Source organism: Corvus cornix, chromosome 3, assembly GCF_000738735.6.
Source record: "Corvus cornix cornix isolate S_Up_H32 chromosome 3, ASM73873v5, whole genome shotgun sequence".
Classification (NCBI taxonomy): Eukaryota; Metazoa; Chordata; class Aves; order Passeriformes; family Corvidae; genus Corvus; species Corvus cornix.
The window spans coordinates 27,863,054-27,875,203 of record NC_047056.1 but is presented as its reverse complement, the minus strand read 5'-3'; the positions used below and the strand labels follow the sequence as shown (position 1 = coordinate 27,875,203).

General features: G+C 42.1%; 1 protein-coding gene across 1 annotated transcript in view; it reads left to right on the top strand.

The window, feature by feature from the left end:
• Positions 1-316: 316 nt before the first annotated feature.
• The window catches only part of PPP1CB (protein phosphatase 1 catalytic subunit beta), a 31,028-nt gene continuing 19,194 nt past the window's right edge, over positions 317-12,150 (top strand). Inside the window, exon 1 of the mRNA XM_039568941.1 lies at positions 317-610. Within this exon, the coding sequence (XP_039424875.1) occupies positions 559-610 (52 nt within the window). The 5' untranslated portion in view covers positions 317-558. The remainder of the gene's footprint in view (positions 611-12,150) is intronic.

Below are 12,150 nucleotides of genomic sequence, written 5' to 3'. Positions count from 1 at the left end.
AGGACCCACGGAGTTTTCTCTGGCAACTGCATTAGAAGAGCATTCTAAAGAGCACGACTCGTCATTCCAGTTATGACAGATTTTTTTTTAATCTTTAATAAACGGCGAGATCTCACAGGTGCGGTGCCAGCAGGCGCAGGGGTGACCCTCGGGTGACGCGGAGGCTCCCGGCACTCGCTTTCCTGCGGCCCGCCCGAGGCCGGGGGCACACGCCGGGCGCACGGCGGGCACCGGGGCACGGCCGGGCCCGCTCCGCGCCTGCGCCGCCGAGCCCGCCGCGCCTGCGCGCTGCCGGGGCGCGTAGCGGCGGCGGCGGGCGAGGCGGCACATGCGCCCTGGCGGCTCCTGAGGAGGGGAGGAGGCGCGGGGAGGAGCGGTGGCTGCGTCCCCCCATTTAGCTGCGAGGGAGCGGGAGAAGCCGGGCGGCCGCCGGGGACCGCCGGAGGGGGGTGGGGGGAGCTACTGTCGCTGCGGCCGCCGCTCCCTGCTCCTCCTCCTCCGTGGAGCGCCCTCCACCCCGCCCTCTCCCCGCCCGGGACCGAGTCTGGTGGCCACAAAATGGCGGACGGGGAGCTGAACGTGGACAGCCTCATCACCCGGCTGCTGGAAGGTGAGCGGGGTGCCGCGGGGAGCCAGAGGGCACCGCCGCCGCTCCCCGCGGGAAGAGCCGGGGCTGCCGGTGCGGTGCGGGGCAAGCGGGGGCAGCTCCTTCCCTGCGCCGGCGGGCCCGGGGTGGCGGCCGGGAGCGGGCTCTGCGCGTCCCGCCGGTGCCCGGAGCCCCGGCCCTGCAGCCCCGCGGAGGGAGGAGGGGCTGGTGTGCGCGGGGGTGCCCGCCCTGTCTGGCTGCCTTCCTATTTAACAGCAAAAAAAAAAAAAAAAAAAAAAAAAAGCCTCGTTTTCTATCTTCCCTTCTTCACCCCGCTGCAGCTGCCGGGCTGAGGGGAGAGCTGGGGACGCCTCGCTAGCTGAGCTCTTGAGCGGCCTTTTCACCCCCGCCCCTCCGGTCGGGTTGTAGTCACAGTCCTCCGTGTGTAAAATTACGTCTGCGAACTGCGTTAGGTGTGGGGTTGTGTGTACGTGAGTGTCGGTGGGAGCAGAGGGATTTAGTGCGCTGACATTCCTCAGCGTGCCTACGGGGCAGTCTCCAGAAGTGGCTCTCGTGATGTAGGGTTTTGTGTGTATTAAATAGTGATTTTGCCCTTTAAAGTAACGAAGAAGCTGACTTATTGCCTGTTTTTGGAGAAGCTGGTGAATTACTGCTAGCGTTTTCCTTTTATTTAAGTTATGCCGTGAATGTTTAGTCTTCTTGGGCCTCTTCTCCCATTAGTCTTTCTTTCCACATTCAACAAATAGCTGGTATGCTGGAGGTGAGACGGGGGTACTTGCATGGGTATGCGCTGTTCATTTATTTGGTTGCTGTACTCCTTAGATAGCTGGGTCACATTGCAGAAGGCTTATAGAAAGGAATTTGTGGAGCATGTATAGTTCGGGAAGTGAAACAAGTTTAGTAAGGCTGAGTTTTGTTCAGCCGAGTTACTACAAAGCAGCGGGTTTAGGGCTTTAAGGACTTGTTAGTAGCTTCTATCTCATCTTTTTCGATGTGAAAATTATGAGCAGCAAAATTAGTATTTAAAAATATATAAAGTCTTTGAACAGTTGTGCTTATATTTGTGATTTAAGGTGTGTAGTGTAGTATGAAGAAACAGGTATCAGTTGAAGTTTCTCTTAGATTGCTAATGCAGATAAAACTCCCTTTTTCTGGATGTTGAAACCCAGATTAATAGGTAGGCTTTTAAGACTAAATAATAACCGAGTAAATGTTGACTTTTTAGGGCAGACTTTTTAGGGGGACATCAAGATACATATATATTTATGGTTCTGGGGTTTTTGAGACACTTTAAATAATATATCTGAAAGGTACTTGTTCCACAGTAGTGTAGTTATTTAAATATAGATAGCTTTAAGTGGAGGGGATTCTGCAGTGTTTTGGCATGCAACTTGTTGGATTGTTCTGTTCCCTCTTAAATATTACTCTGTTTTTTTTTTTTTTCTGAAGACTTTTAAAGACTGTATGTGTTCCATACAGTTTATATACGCCATAAATACTTGTGTTGCAACTTTGTAGCTTTTTGGGTTATGATTCTTACCTTGTCTTTGAGCAGCCTGTGCTTTTTGTCTTCCATAGTGCTTTAACCGTTAGGGATGTATGTATGTACAACTTCTGAACCAAGCCTTGCTTATAATTTTTCTTTGCTGTTTTTAACTGAGCAGAGATTAGGGAGATTTTTAAGGGGAGTGGGGTGTTTTCTCTTTGCTTGTCATCCTCTAACAGTAGAGGAGTGTGTTGTACAACATCTTGTGTCTGAGACGTAACAGGTAATTCTTACAGGTTTTGTTTGAAAAAAATTGCAGCAATTAAAGGAACGTGTTGTGTGTGGATTATTTTTCCTTTTTTACATCTTTTATTTGTTGCACTGCTGGCATATAGCATTCTAAGCTGTGGTTCAAACAGTAGTGTTCCACAATGAAGCTTTTTTTTTTTTTTTTTTTTTTTTTTTTTTTGTACAATTGGCAGCTCACATTCTGGAGCTCATGCTGTGTTGCTTAGCTGACCTGTTCTGGTAAAGTGAGTATGAATCCCTCCCCACGCTGGTTGCGTGGAAAAATATCTGTTGACTGTTATCTCCAGTTAAATTGTTCAAAGCAAGTTGTTTGGCTCCATTACTCACACTTCAACTTTGACTTAAAAGGATAAGGAAACATGGCTTTTGTGGTGTAAATGTAAGCACAGTGAAATAATAAGAAGACGCTTTCATTAAATGTTGTCATGCAATATGTATTTAGTCCTTTTGGTTGCTTTAAGTGAAATGTATGGCTTTAAGTTTGAGTAACAGTCTACAATTGCCTCTCAGTGCCTGCTACGCATAATTTTTCAGAGGTAGCAAATACGTATCAAAAGCCACAGCAGCAGGAAACTTCACTGCTGTCATTGGGTTGCTGGGTGGTGACACCTGTTTCTAGCCTGTGATACTAACTGTCAGGAGATCTTGCTCCTACTTTAATTAGGTTACTCTAACTGTTTTTATCCTTATTACTTCTAGGTTATATGACACATTAACTTGCCTTTTGTTTGGAGTTACCTCCTTGGATTTTCTTTCTTCATGTTTAATTGTGATTTTGTTTTGGGGTTTTTTTTTGAGATACCAATATGAACTGGCCTACAGCTGGGCTGCTTGGGAGAATTCATCAAGAACATCTTCCCAGTCCTCAAGGAGTGTGCCTGTATGCTTATCTTGAATGTACACTTACTTACTTTGGAGATCTTTTGAGTGCTGAAAGACAGATTGATTAATTCTTGAGTTAAATTTGGGGAGTTTCGTAAAGACTTACTTGAACCAGAGTGTGATGCATGTTGATTGTCTTCTAGGACACTAGCTTTTAATTTCCATGTTCTTTTGCACATACCAAGTTCTTATCCTCTTTTCATTGGTTAAGTGGTGAATTTAGGAATGGTAAGAGCTCTTTTTGAATTCACTTTCTCTTGCAATGTCTAGTACTTTGTCACTAGTTAGTGATATATAAATAACCACTCTTTGGAGGAAAGTAAAACTCAAGTGTATACATAAAGTCTGAACATAGCAATGCTTTCTTTTGTTTTGTCTCTGTCTACCAGGTACTGTCTACCAGATTTAAAGTAATTCCTGTTGCTTTACTAGAAGAATGAGGGAGATGCTGGTGCTCTGACATGTCTGCCTCACTATCTTGGAGACACTTTGACTTTTATTGTCTGTCATGAGTCAATCTGCAAAGATTTACAGGTCATTTAAACACAGAATTCCACAGCTTTGCTAGAAGACTTCTAGAGTGATAAGTGACCATGAAAGTGAATAAGCCAAATTTGTTTAAAGAGTGTTTCCTTCTTGTACTGGTATTCAGAATCACGGGGTAGGTTTAGCTATGTTATGTTACAGTACGAAAAGATGATGGTCTTATTTTTGCTTCAGTGTGTGTACTTTTTTCGTGTTTTTATTTTTTCCTTCCTACCTTCCCAGCTATGCCATCTGGTGGATAGATTTTTTCCCAGTCCATTCTAGCTGTGGATAGCACAGGAATATGCACACACAAGACTGCCATGAGTACGTCAGATGTGGAATACAGAATCATAAAATGCTTTGAGTTGGAAGGAGCCTGTAAAGGTCACCTAGTCCAGCCCCTCTCCAGTGAGAGGCACAGCTTCAACTAGATCAGGTTGCTCAGAGCCCTGTCCAGTGTGACCTTGAATGTTTCCAGGAATGGAGCATCCACCACCTCTCTGGGCAACCTGTTCAGTGTTTCATCACTGTCATAGAAAAAAAATATCATCCTTATATCTAGTCTTAATATTTTTTTTTTCAGTATAAATCTAGTCCCCTTGTCCTATCACAACAAGCCCTACTAAAAAGTCTGTTCTCATCTTTCTTATAAGCCCTCTGTAAGTATTGGAAGGCTGTAATTCAAGAGTCTTCTTGAATAGTACTCTCCAATGTGAACAGAGAAATTTTTTTCTCAATGTAGTTTTTTCTCTTGGACTCTGCAACTGAAATTGCTAGTTGTGTTTTGCCTAATCTAGAAATACTATGTATCCCTGTCTGGGATGTGCCCTGAAATTGGCAACAATGCTGAGCTAAATGGGTGCACTAGGTTCACATTTAAGCCAGATTCTGAGCCACTTTAAATTTAGTGATGTGTGGAAAAGATTGCCTCTATATCAAAGCAAGTATACTGGAATAGGTGTAACCTTGACTTGTAAAGAGTGCTGTGAATGGTGTTAAGTAAGACTTTCATATTTCTTTTAGGGTGTTGGGCTTCCTGTACTGTCTGTTTCTTAAAATTTCTGCATGTAAGGCAGCCCAGCTGGAATGAATCTCTGCTCTTTTAAATTTATAGGTGTCTGTCTTCGTAAACACTAGGGAGTTTACCATATGGAAGAGAGGCTGTATTTAGGGAAACCCAGACACAGAGTAACCTTAGGTACAAGATGGCTTTCTGCACTGAGGCTTCATTTATACTGCTGTACAAACAAATTTGCCTTGTCTAGGTGAGACTCCTTGCTTGCCTAAATCTAGCTAACCTAATCAAAATTACAATTTGAATTAATCTGACTGAACTTAATGTGGATCTTTTCTAAAACAAAATTATTTTGGGTGAGACTGAGGGCTAGTAGTTCTGATAGTACCAATGCACCAAGGAAGCTAGGAAGTACTTACCCAAGAAGACAATTGTCAGACTACTAGTAGATGTAGAGAATGGTTATTGCTTCAATGTTCAGCTAAAAGGGTGATTTTTGTGATTGCCTTGGTGTTCTTACTGTCTCATGTGATGTCTTCTAAGAAGGCTGCAGGCTTCATTTTCTTGTGATTTCAGAGGCCTTACAGGTTGTGATAAACATAGAAATTTGAATGTAAGTTAACTTTTAAAATGAAAGTTGGATTTTAAATTCTTATGAAATAATTGAGATTTTTCCTTACTAGTTTTAAAGGGTATCGAGCATACTGGTCAAACATGCTATGGTCAATAACATATTTCTTATTTTGTTAGTGTCCTAACTAATTAATATATCCAGCCAGCCTGACGGTGTGGTATTATGATATGGTAGTAGTGCTTGCAGTTCCAGGCTCTGTAACTGATGCTGAAAAAGAGAGGCAGTTGTAGAGAAGAAAAATAGACCTTATCGATCTCTTGCAAAACAGTGTAAACAAACCATGGTGATGAATCTTGAATAAACAAGAGTTATTACCTGGCTTGGTGTGAAATCACTGGATAATTTGTTACTAGAAAAAGAAACAAGAATAACTTTTAAAGGAGTTTCTTGCAAAGGATTTTTTTTTAATATATATATTGTTAGTTTTTAAAGAGAAAAAGAAAATCGATGGTTTTGATGTTTTTCTAGGAGGGTAGGTATTGTATTAACCAGAGAGGAGGGACAGAAGAATTAAGTTTGTTTCTGGGTTTGTACAGCAGTGCAGATATCAGCTACTTCATCTTTAGCTTTAGAAGTGCATGACGAATTGAATGGTTGGCTTGAAAAAGTGCACTGGAGGCCAAGAGCCCAGCATCAGGCAATGTCTGCTGGGATTCTTTATTCTATCTGGCTATTTGGCCACTTGAAGGCTGCATGATTCAGTAACTGTTTCATTTAGATACTCTGCAGCACAGGTTTTACTTGAGTCGTTCAGTGTCCTGCTCACTGCACAGCAAAATGATAGTGTAAAAGGAGAGAAACACTGTTCTAATTTAAGATAACTGTAACTATTAAGTATTAAAAGTTGTCTTAAATGCTCATTAGTTACCAAGAAAGGTAGGTATGTAACTTTTTTTTACAAGGGAAGAAAGCACCCTGCTAAACCTCAGACTGTGGAGAAGGCAGCATACTATATTTGGCTGTTACTCAGTAAGGTCAGATGCAGTACATAATGAAGGGGGATGTATAGGGGAATCTACTCTTAACTACAGCCTGAGGTGCCTCTAGATGTAACAGGTATCTGGTTTATAATTTGAACATTGAAATGAACCTTCTGTTGTGTGATTTGTCTTAGTACACGGCCTAGGACATCTTAGTTTCACAGCACCATCTTTTCTGTGTTTTTTGGGGGTTTGGGGGGGGGCGCTGGGGGAAGGTATTTTGTGTTTGTTTTTTTTTTTTATACCAAGCTTGATACAAAGCTCTTTGTGTTTATATCCCATGTAACTGTATTGGTTAAGTACCAGAGACAGTGATGTTCAGAAGTTACACCAAGCTTTTTGTATCATAGCTTCAGTAACTTCTCTCTTTGGTACTTCTCAGAAGTTATGAAGTAACTTTGTAATTTACCTTTGCTTTCCTTGAATTTTAGGAATTTTATTAGTCCTGTTTTAGGGGAAAAGAAAGTCAGCCTTTGAGAAAGAAGCTAAAATTCTTTGTTTCATGAAATTTTTGTGCTAGGTTAGCTTTCCAAGTAGAGTAGGACAGGAATTGCTATCACTGTATAATACAGCTGTAGTGGTTTGGTCCAAAATACTCATTACTGTTTATCTGCTGAGAGATAAGAATTAGGAGAAATGCAAAGCAGGCACCAAACTTGAAAGAATATAAAGAAGTTTATTAACAGACCTAAAAGAAGGAAAAAAAAAATTATACCACCTTCAGAACTCTCCTCCTCCCCCACCTTCCTCCCTTCTCCCACTGACAATGTGAAAAGACAACCCTTAAGATGTTCAGTCTGTTTACCAGTGCCATAATAACCTTGTTCAGTCCATTTAGAAAGAGAAGTCTCTTCTTGCTCATGCTGTGAAAACAGTATCACAACGAGACAGCCGCCCACTTCCAAATATTGTTCAGTCCATTTAGGAAGAGGAGTCTCTCTGCCTGCATGAGTCCCTTCCCCCGACTTGCAGCTTGTTCAAGGTCACACACACACAGATAGCAATTGGTTTTCCCGCGTTCGAGGGTCCACTCTTGAAGTTTTTTGGGGTACAATTTTAAGGTTGAGCCGTTCAGAAACAAAAACAGAGGCCCTTCTCCTTCCCTGGGAGCAAAGGGTCTTCCTCATCTTCATTGTTAGGACTATCTCTGGGAGCATCTCTAGGAACTGAGGTTTTCTCCTTTCCCATTTGGAGCAAAAGTCCTCATCAGGTTCATCTCTAGGGACTGAGGTTTTCTCCTTTCCCGTTTGGAGCAAAGTCCTCATCTGGTTCATCTCTCCCTGTCCAAACTTCTCATGAAATTACAGCTGCGTCAGCATCTGCCTATCTCAGCACAGGTGCTTTTGCTTACGAGCTGAACACTCCACCCCCCATATCTTCATGGAATTACAACGGGATACTCTGATATATCATAGCTTCACAACAGAATTTCAGCTTTAAGCATCTCCTCTCTCTCTTCCCTCAGGTTTTCAGCTCTTCACAGCAGTAAAAGGGTTAATCTCACCTCAGCCTTGCAGCTTTGCAGCTGGAATGTTGAATTTTTCTCATCGAAGTGGAGAGGGGGGAGAGCCGAGCCGCTCCGGCTGCCCACGGCAAGGCAGTGGGGGGGGTTCCACGACTGGAACAGGTCCATCGGCTCCAGGATGGCCGTGGCCCGGCCCAGCCTGGCCCGAGCAGGGCCTGGGCCGGGCCCGCTGGCCCCCACACGGGGCCCGCAGCCACCTGTCCCAGCGCCGGAAACGAGAGAGAGCTTGGGGAGGGTTTGCCTATTCTTAAATGTGGATCACAGAGGTGATCACAACTTTAAGTGGCTCAGAGAATTGTCCATATTCAAACTGGCCAGCTGATAGGTTCTATCAGTTCCCAGAGGAAGCTGTAAGCACCCCTTAGCAAGGACATCCCTTCTGGGACTATGCTTGCTAACCCATGACAACAGCATAGTGAGAGGCTTCTACCTTCTGTTTTGCTGGTTGCTTGAGTTTTAGGTTCAAGTGTACTTAAGCAAACAGTAAATACAGAACATGTGATCTTGTCCTTCAACATTGAATTCAGCAATTCTTGGAACCATGTATGATGCGGAATGACTGGGACATCAGTTAGTTTATGGAACTTCTATGTAAGGAAGCAGGTGGTCCATGAAAAGCTAAAGGAATGGGTAAAGGTTGGTGTAGGTACACTTGCATGTTTTCATGGGCTTACTGGGGCATCCCCTGAAGCAATTTTACATTCTTCTCCATGAGTATCAATTTTGCTGGATAGTATGTATTTTAAGAATGTAAATTCAAGTTTGGGTAGAACAACGCCACTTCATTGCTAGGGTTTTTTTTTTTTTTTTTTCCCATTAAAGGCTTGGGCTGTCTCTTACTCTGCAGTGAATTTGTGTTTGATGTTAAATAAGCCTGCTAAAATGAGTTCACAGGCAATTGCTGTTCTTCAGCAAAATACTTAATGTCAAGGTCATCTGGTGAAGGCAATTTTAGAAAGACTTTAAGGTTACTTGGATATAAAAGCACAGTTTTTCAGGAAAAGTAACTCCCTAGAAGACTGATTGTTTTATTTTTAGTGGGAAATTTGGGTGATGTATGGTAGGAAGGGTACAGGGCTTTGCTGGGTACACTGCAGAAGAGCTGTGTATTCAGCAATATGTTCCTGCTGAATTGAGCAAAGCTCTAACGGGTTCATTTATATTATTGTTGTCCACCAGTGTAACTCGTGAATGAGAGCCATTCTAAGCTTAGTTCTGTCACAGCAGTTCTGAAAGTTTAAAACTTGTGTTGCTGGCTTAACTCTGTTTAGCTGCAAGGTAGGGAGTGGCCGCTTCTGGATGGCAGCTGAACAAGTTAAATAACTGAAGATATTTTGAGGGAGTAGAAGTTTTGCTTTCAAAATTGAGAGCTGCTTTTAAAACCCAGTATAGGATTCCTGACTTAAACTCACAAAAGTATGTAATTTGGATGTTAAAAATACTGAGAGCAGATAACTTCAGAACGTGCTTCCAAAATCAGTGTGAGAACTGCTTGTTTTTTTTCCCAAGTCATAGGTAATGCCACCTTTAACTTCCAAATCTGTTCTGCTCCTACTACTGGCAGGCTGTTCAACATTTGCCAAATACTCCAAAGTACTTTTAAGTACAAAGAAAAAAAGTTAAATGTTGGAACTGTTAATCACCAACGATTACACATGCCACAGAATGGGGGGGGAGTGTAAGCTCAAGGGAATTGCTTGTGCGCAATTTGTAAAATTGCATGCTTGCAATCTTGTGTTGTAGTTTGGGGTTGTTTTTTTTTTTTAGATCTGCTCTGGCAGAATAGATTCCTAAAGCCATGATTTCAGAAATAAGCTTGACTGCAGGTACTGTGAAAAGAAGCAGAACCAGCTGCTTGTTCTTTCACTAGCCCTAGCTCAAGTTCACAGAGGATGTAGTCTTCAACTTGGGGAACTGTTTAGATTACACTTTTGATTTGTTGTGTCTTTGTTCTAGAAAGAAAATATCAGTTCACTGATGCAGTTTACTGTGTGGCTACTGTGTGGCCACATAAATGCCTGTCTGCAAAAAAAAAAAGGAGAGTATAGAGAAAGGAGAGTGCTTATTAGCAATAATGCTGACCCAATTCTTTATGATACTAGGGAGGAGTCTCTGGGTTTTTATGTTATGGTAAAATTGTCAGTGTTACGTCTAGTAGGCGGGGTGCTGCAATCTTGGAGACCAACACCATGTAAATGCTTAGGGTAGCTGTGCATACCACAGCTGACTTAGTAATTGAAGAAACTACTAGTGATGGCACAAAATGAGCAACTTAGTTGCTTAGAGAAAGGCACACCAGAAGCTGTATGACAGAACAGGTTAAATAGATTTTTTTCCATTTCATGAAAGGCTATGGAAAGAAGCGATGTAAGTGGCACTTCCAACAGCCTATTTTTGACCCACTTTCCTTTTTCTTTCCAGTATCGGCTTACATAATCTACTACTCTCTGGCATGAGTTTGGAGGGATTAAAAAAAATATGTTCTTTTTTGTCGAAGTTTTTCTTACCTGCAGCTGTGCAGCTCACGTCTTAGATTGCTAATTACTGTTACTGGACTTCTTAAGGTTGCTTACAAAAGATTGTGTAGATGCAGAGATTATTCTAGTATCAATTATAGCAGCTTTTGGATGACTATAGGATCTGTTGTGCTAAAATAAGTCTCAGTATTCAATGCATATATTTGCTTTTATTTCTTTTAATTCCCTGCTATGTCACTCTGCTTGAAGCTCACTTCAGGAAAGGCTTGTTCTGTCAAAGCACTATGCACATGTTTTTGTGTATTTCAACAGGAATTGCTGTCCCTACTGTCCATATCGAAAGGCTAATTTATGTAAATCAAAGCTTGTTTACAGCATCTGCATTAATTTACCTTAAATGTTGATACGGTATTTCTGCTCTGGGTAACTGTCAGCCGTTAAAAATGGTGGTTTTCCAAATGCTGTTAAAGGCTTTTTGTGAGCTCCAGATTTTGCAATGTGTGAAGCTATGACTTGAGTGGTTAGCTATAGTAATTTGTAAATGAGTATGAAAAACATCTCTTACACTCTTGATCTGGTTCTTAGAACCTCCCCTTCAATCTGTTCTTGGGGATTTGGCTTTTGAAAAACTAAATGCAGTGTTGTTTACAGTACATACAAGGCTCAGTTTAGTCAGGGGAACTTGAACAAAATTCTAGTTGTAATGTAAGCTGCTGAAATAAGTGCTTAGTCGTACTTGTACCACAGCTGTGGCACATCTGTTCCAGATGACTACTTGGCAAACCTTTCAGTGTCTTTGTGAATCCAGTGAAGTGCTGAGGCTTTCAGGGTCACAGGAGCCTCTCATTTTTCAATATGTAGTACCCTTTTTGCTGATCAGTGAACTGTGGGAGAAAACTGCTTTTATCTTAACTAGTATTGATGATTATTTGTCATGAAGCCCCAGGTTTTGTATTACTTCAAATGTAACTGAACTTATGTGTTTTCTCTGGGGCTGGGGACTGTTTGGGTGGAGAGTGCCTTGGCAAAGGTGCGAGGGCTCAGATCTGCACCCTTCCCAAAGGGTGGAAGTGACTGATCATCAGGTGTGTGTTGCCTCCTCTTCTGAGAGTGATACACCTGTCAGAGTTGTAGAAGTGTCTCTTAGCCTGGAAAATCTGAAGTGAGGTAATAAGTTACTTGGTTGATTTGTCTGTTGAGGACTTGGAGCATTTAGGGCTTTACTGTTAGAAGTAAAGAGCTAGCATCAAGGCACTGACTGGCGGTTAATTATGAAGTCAGGAGCTGCATGTTCACTTGTGTCTTCTCATGAAAAAATCCAGCACCACTCAAAGCATCAATCCTATAAAGCAAATGTTCCAAGTTTAAACCTCCATGTGAGTTTCAAAGGGAGCTAAAGGCTGGTGTTGTAAGAAATATTGACTGGATCCAAGTTATTTTAAGTATTTTGGGTGCCCTACATGAACTGTTACCTCAATTTTGATCTCAATGCTTAGTCTGGTGCTGCTTCTGGTAACATTGATGTTGTACGTAGCGGGCTTTCCCAGGTTTGAGTTCCAAAACTAGAGTGGATATAATAAGTGTGCAGTTCCACTTCTTAGTTTTGATCTGTATGAAATGGCATAATTCTGGTGTTGGAAAACATAATGAAAGTAGTTAAATACAGAAGAGAATGTCATTGTTTATGGTAAAAAGAATCCACTGTCT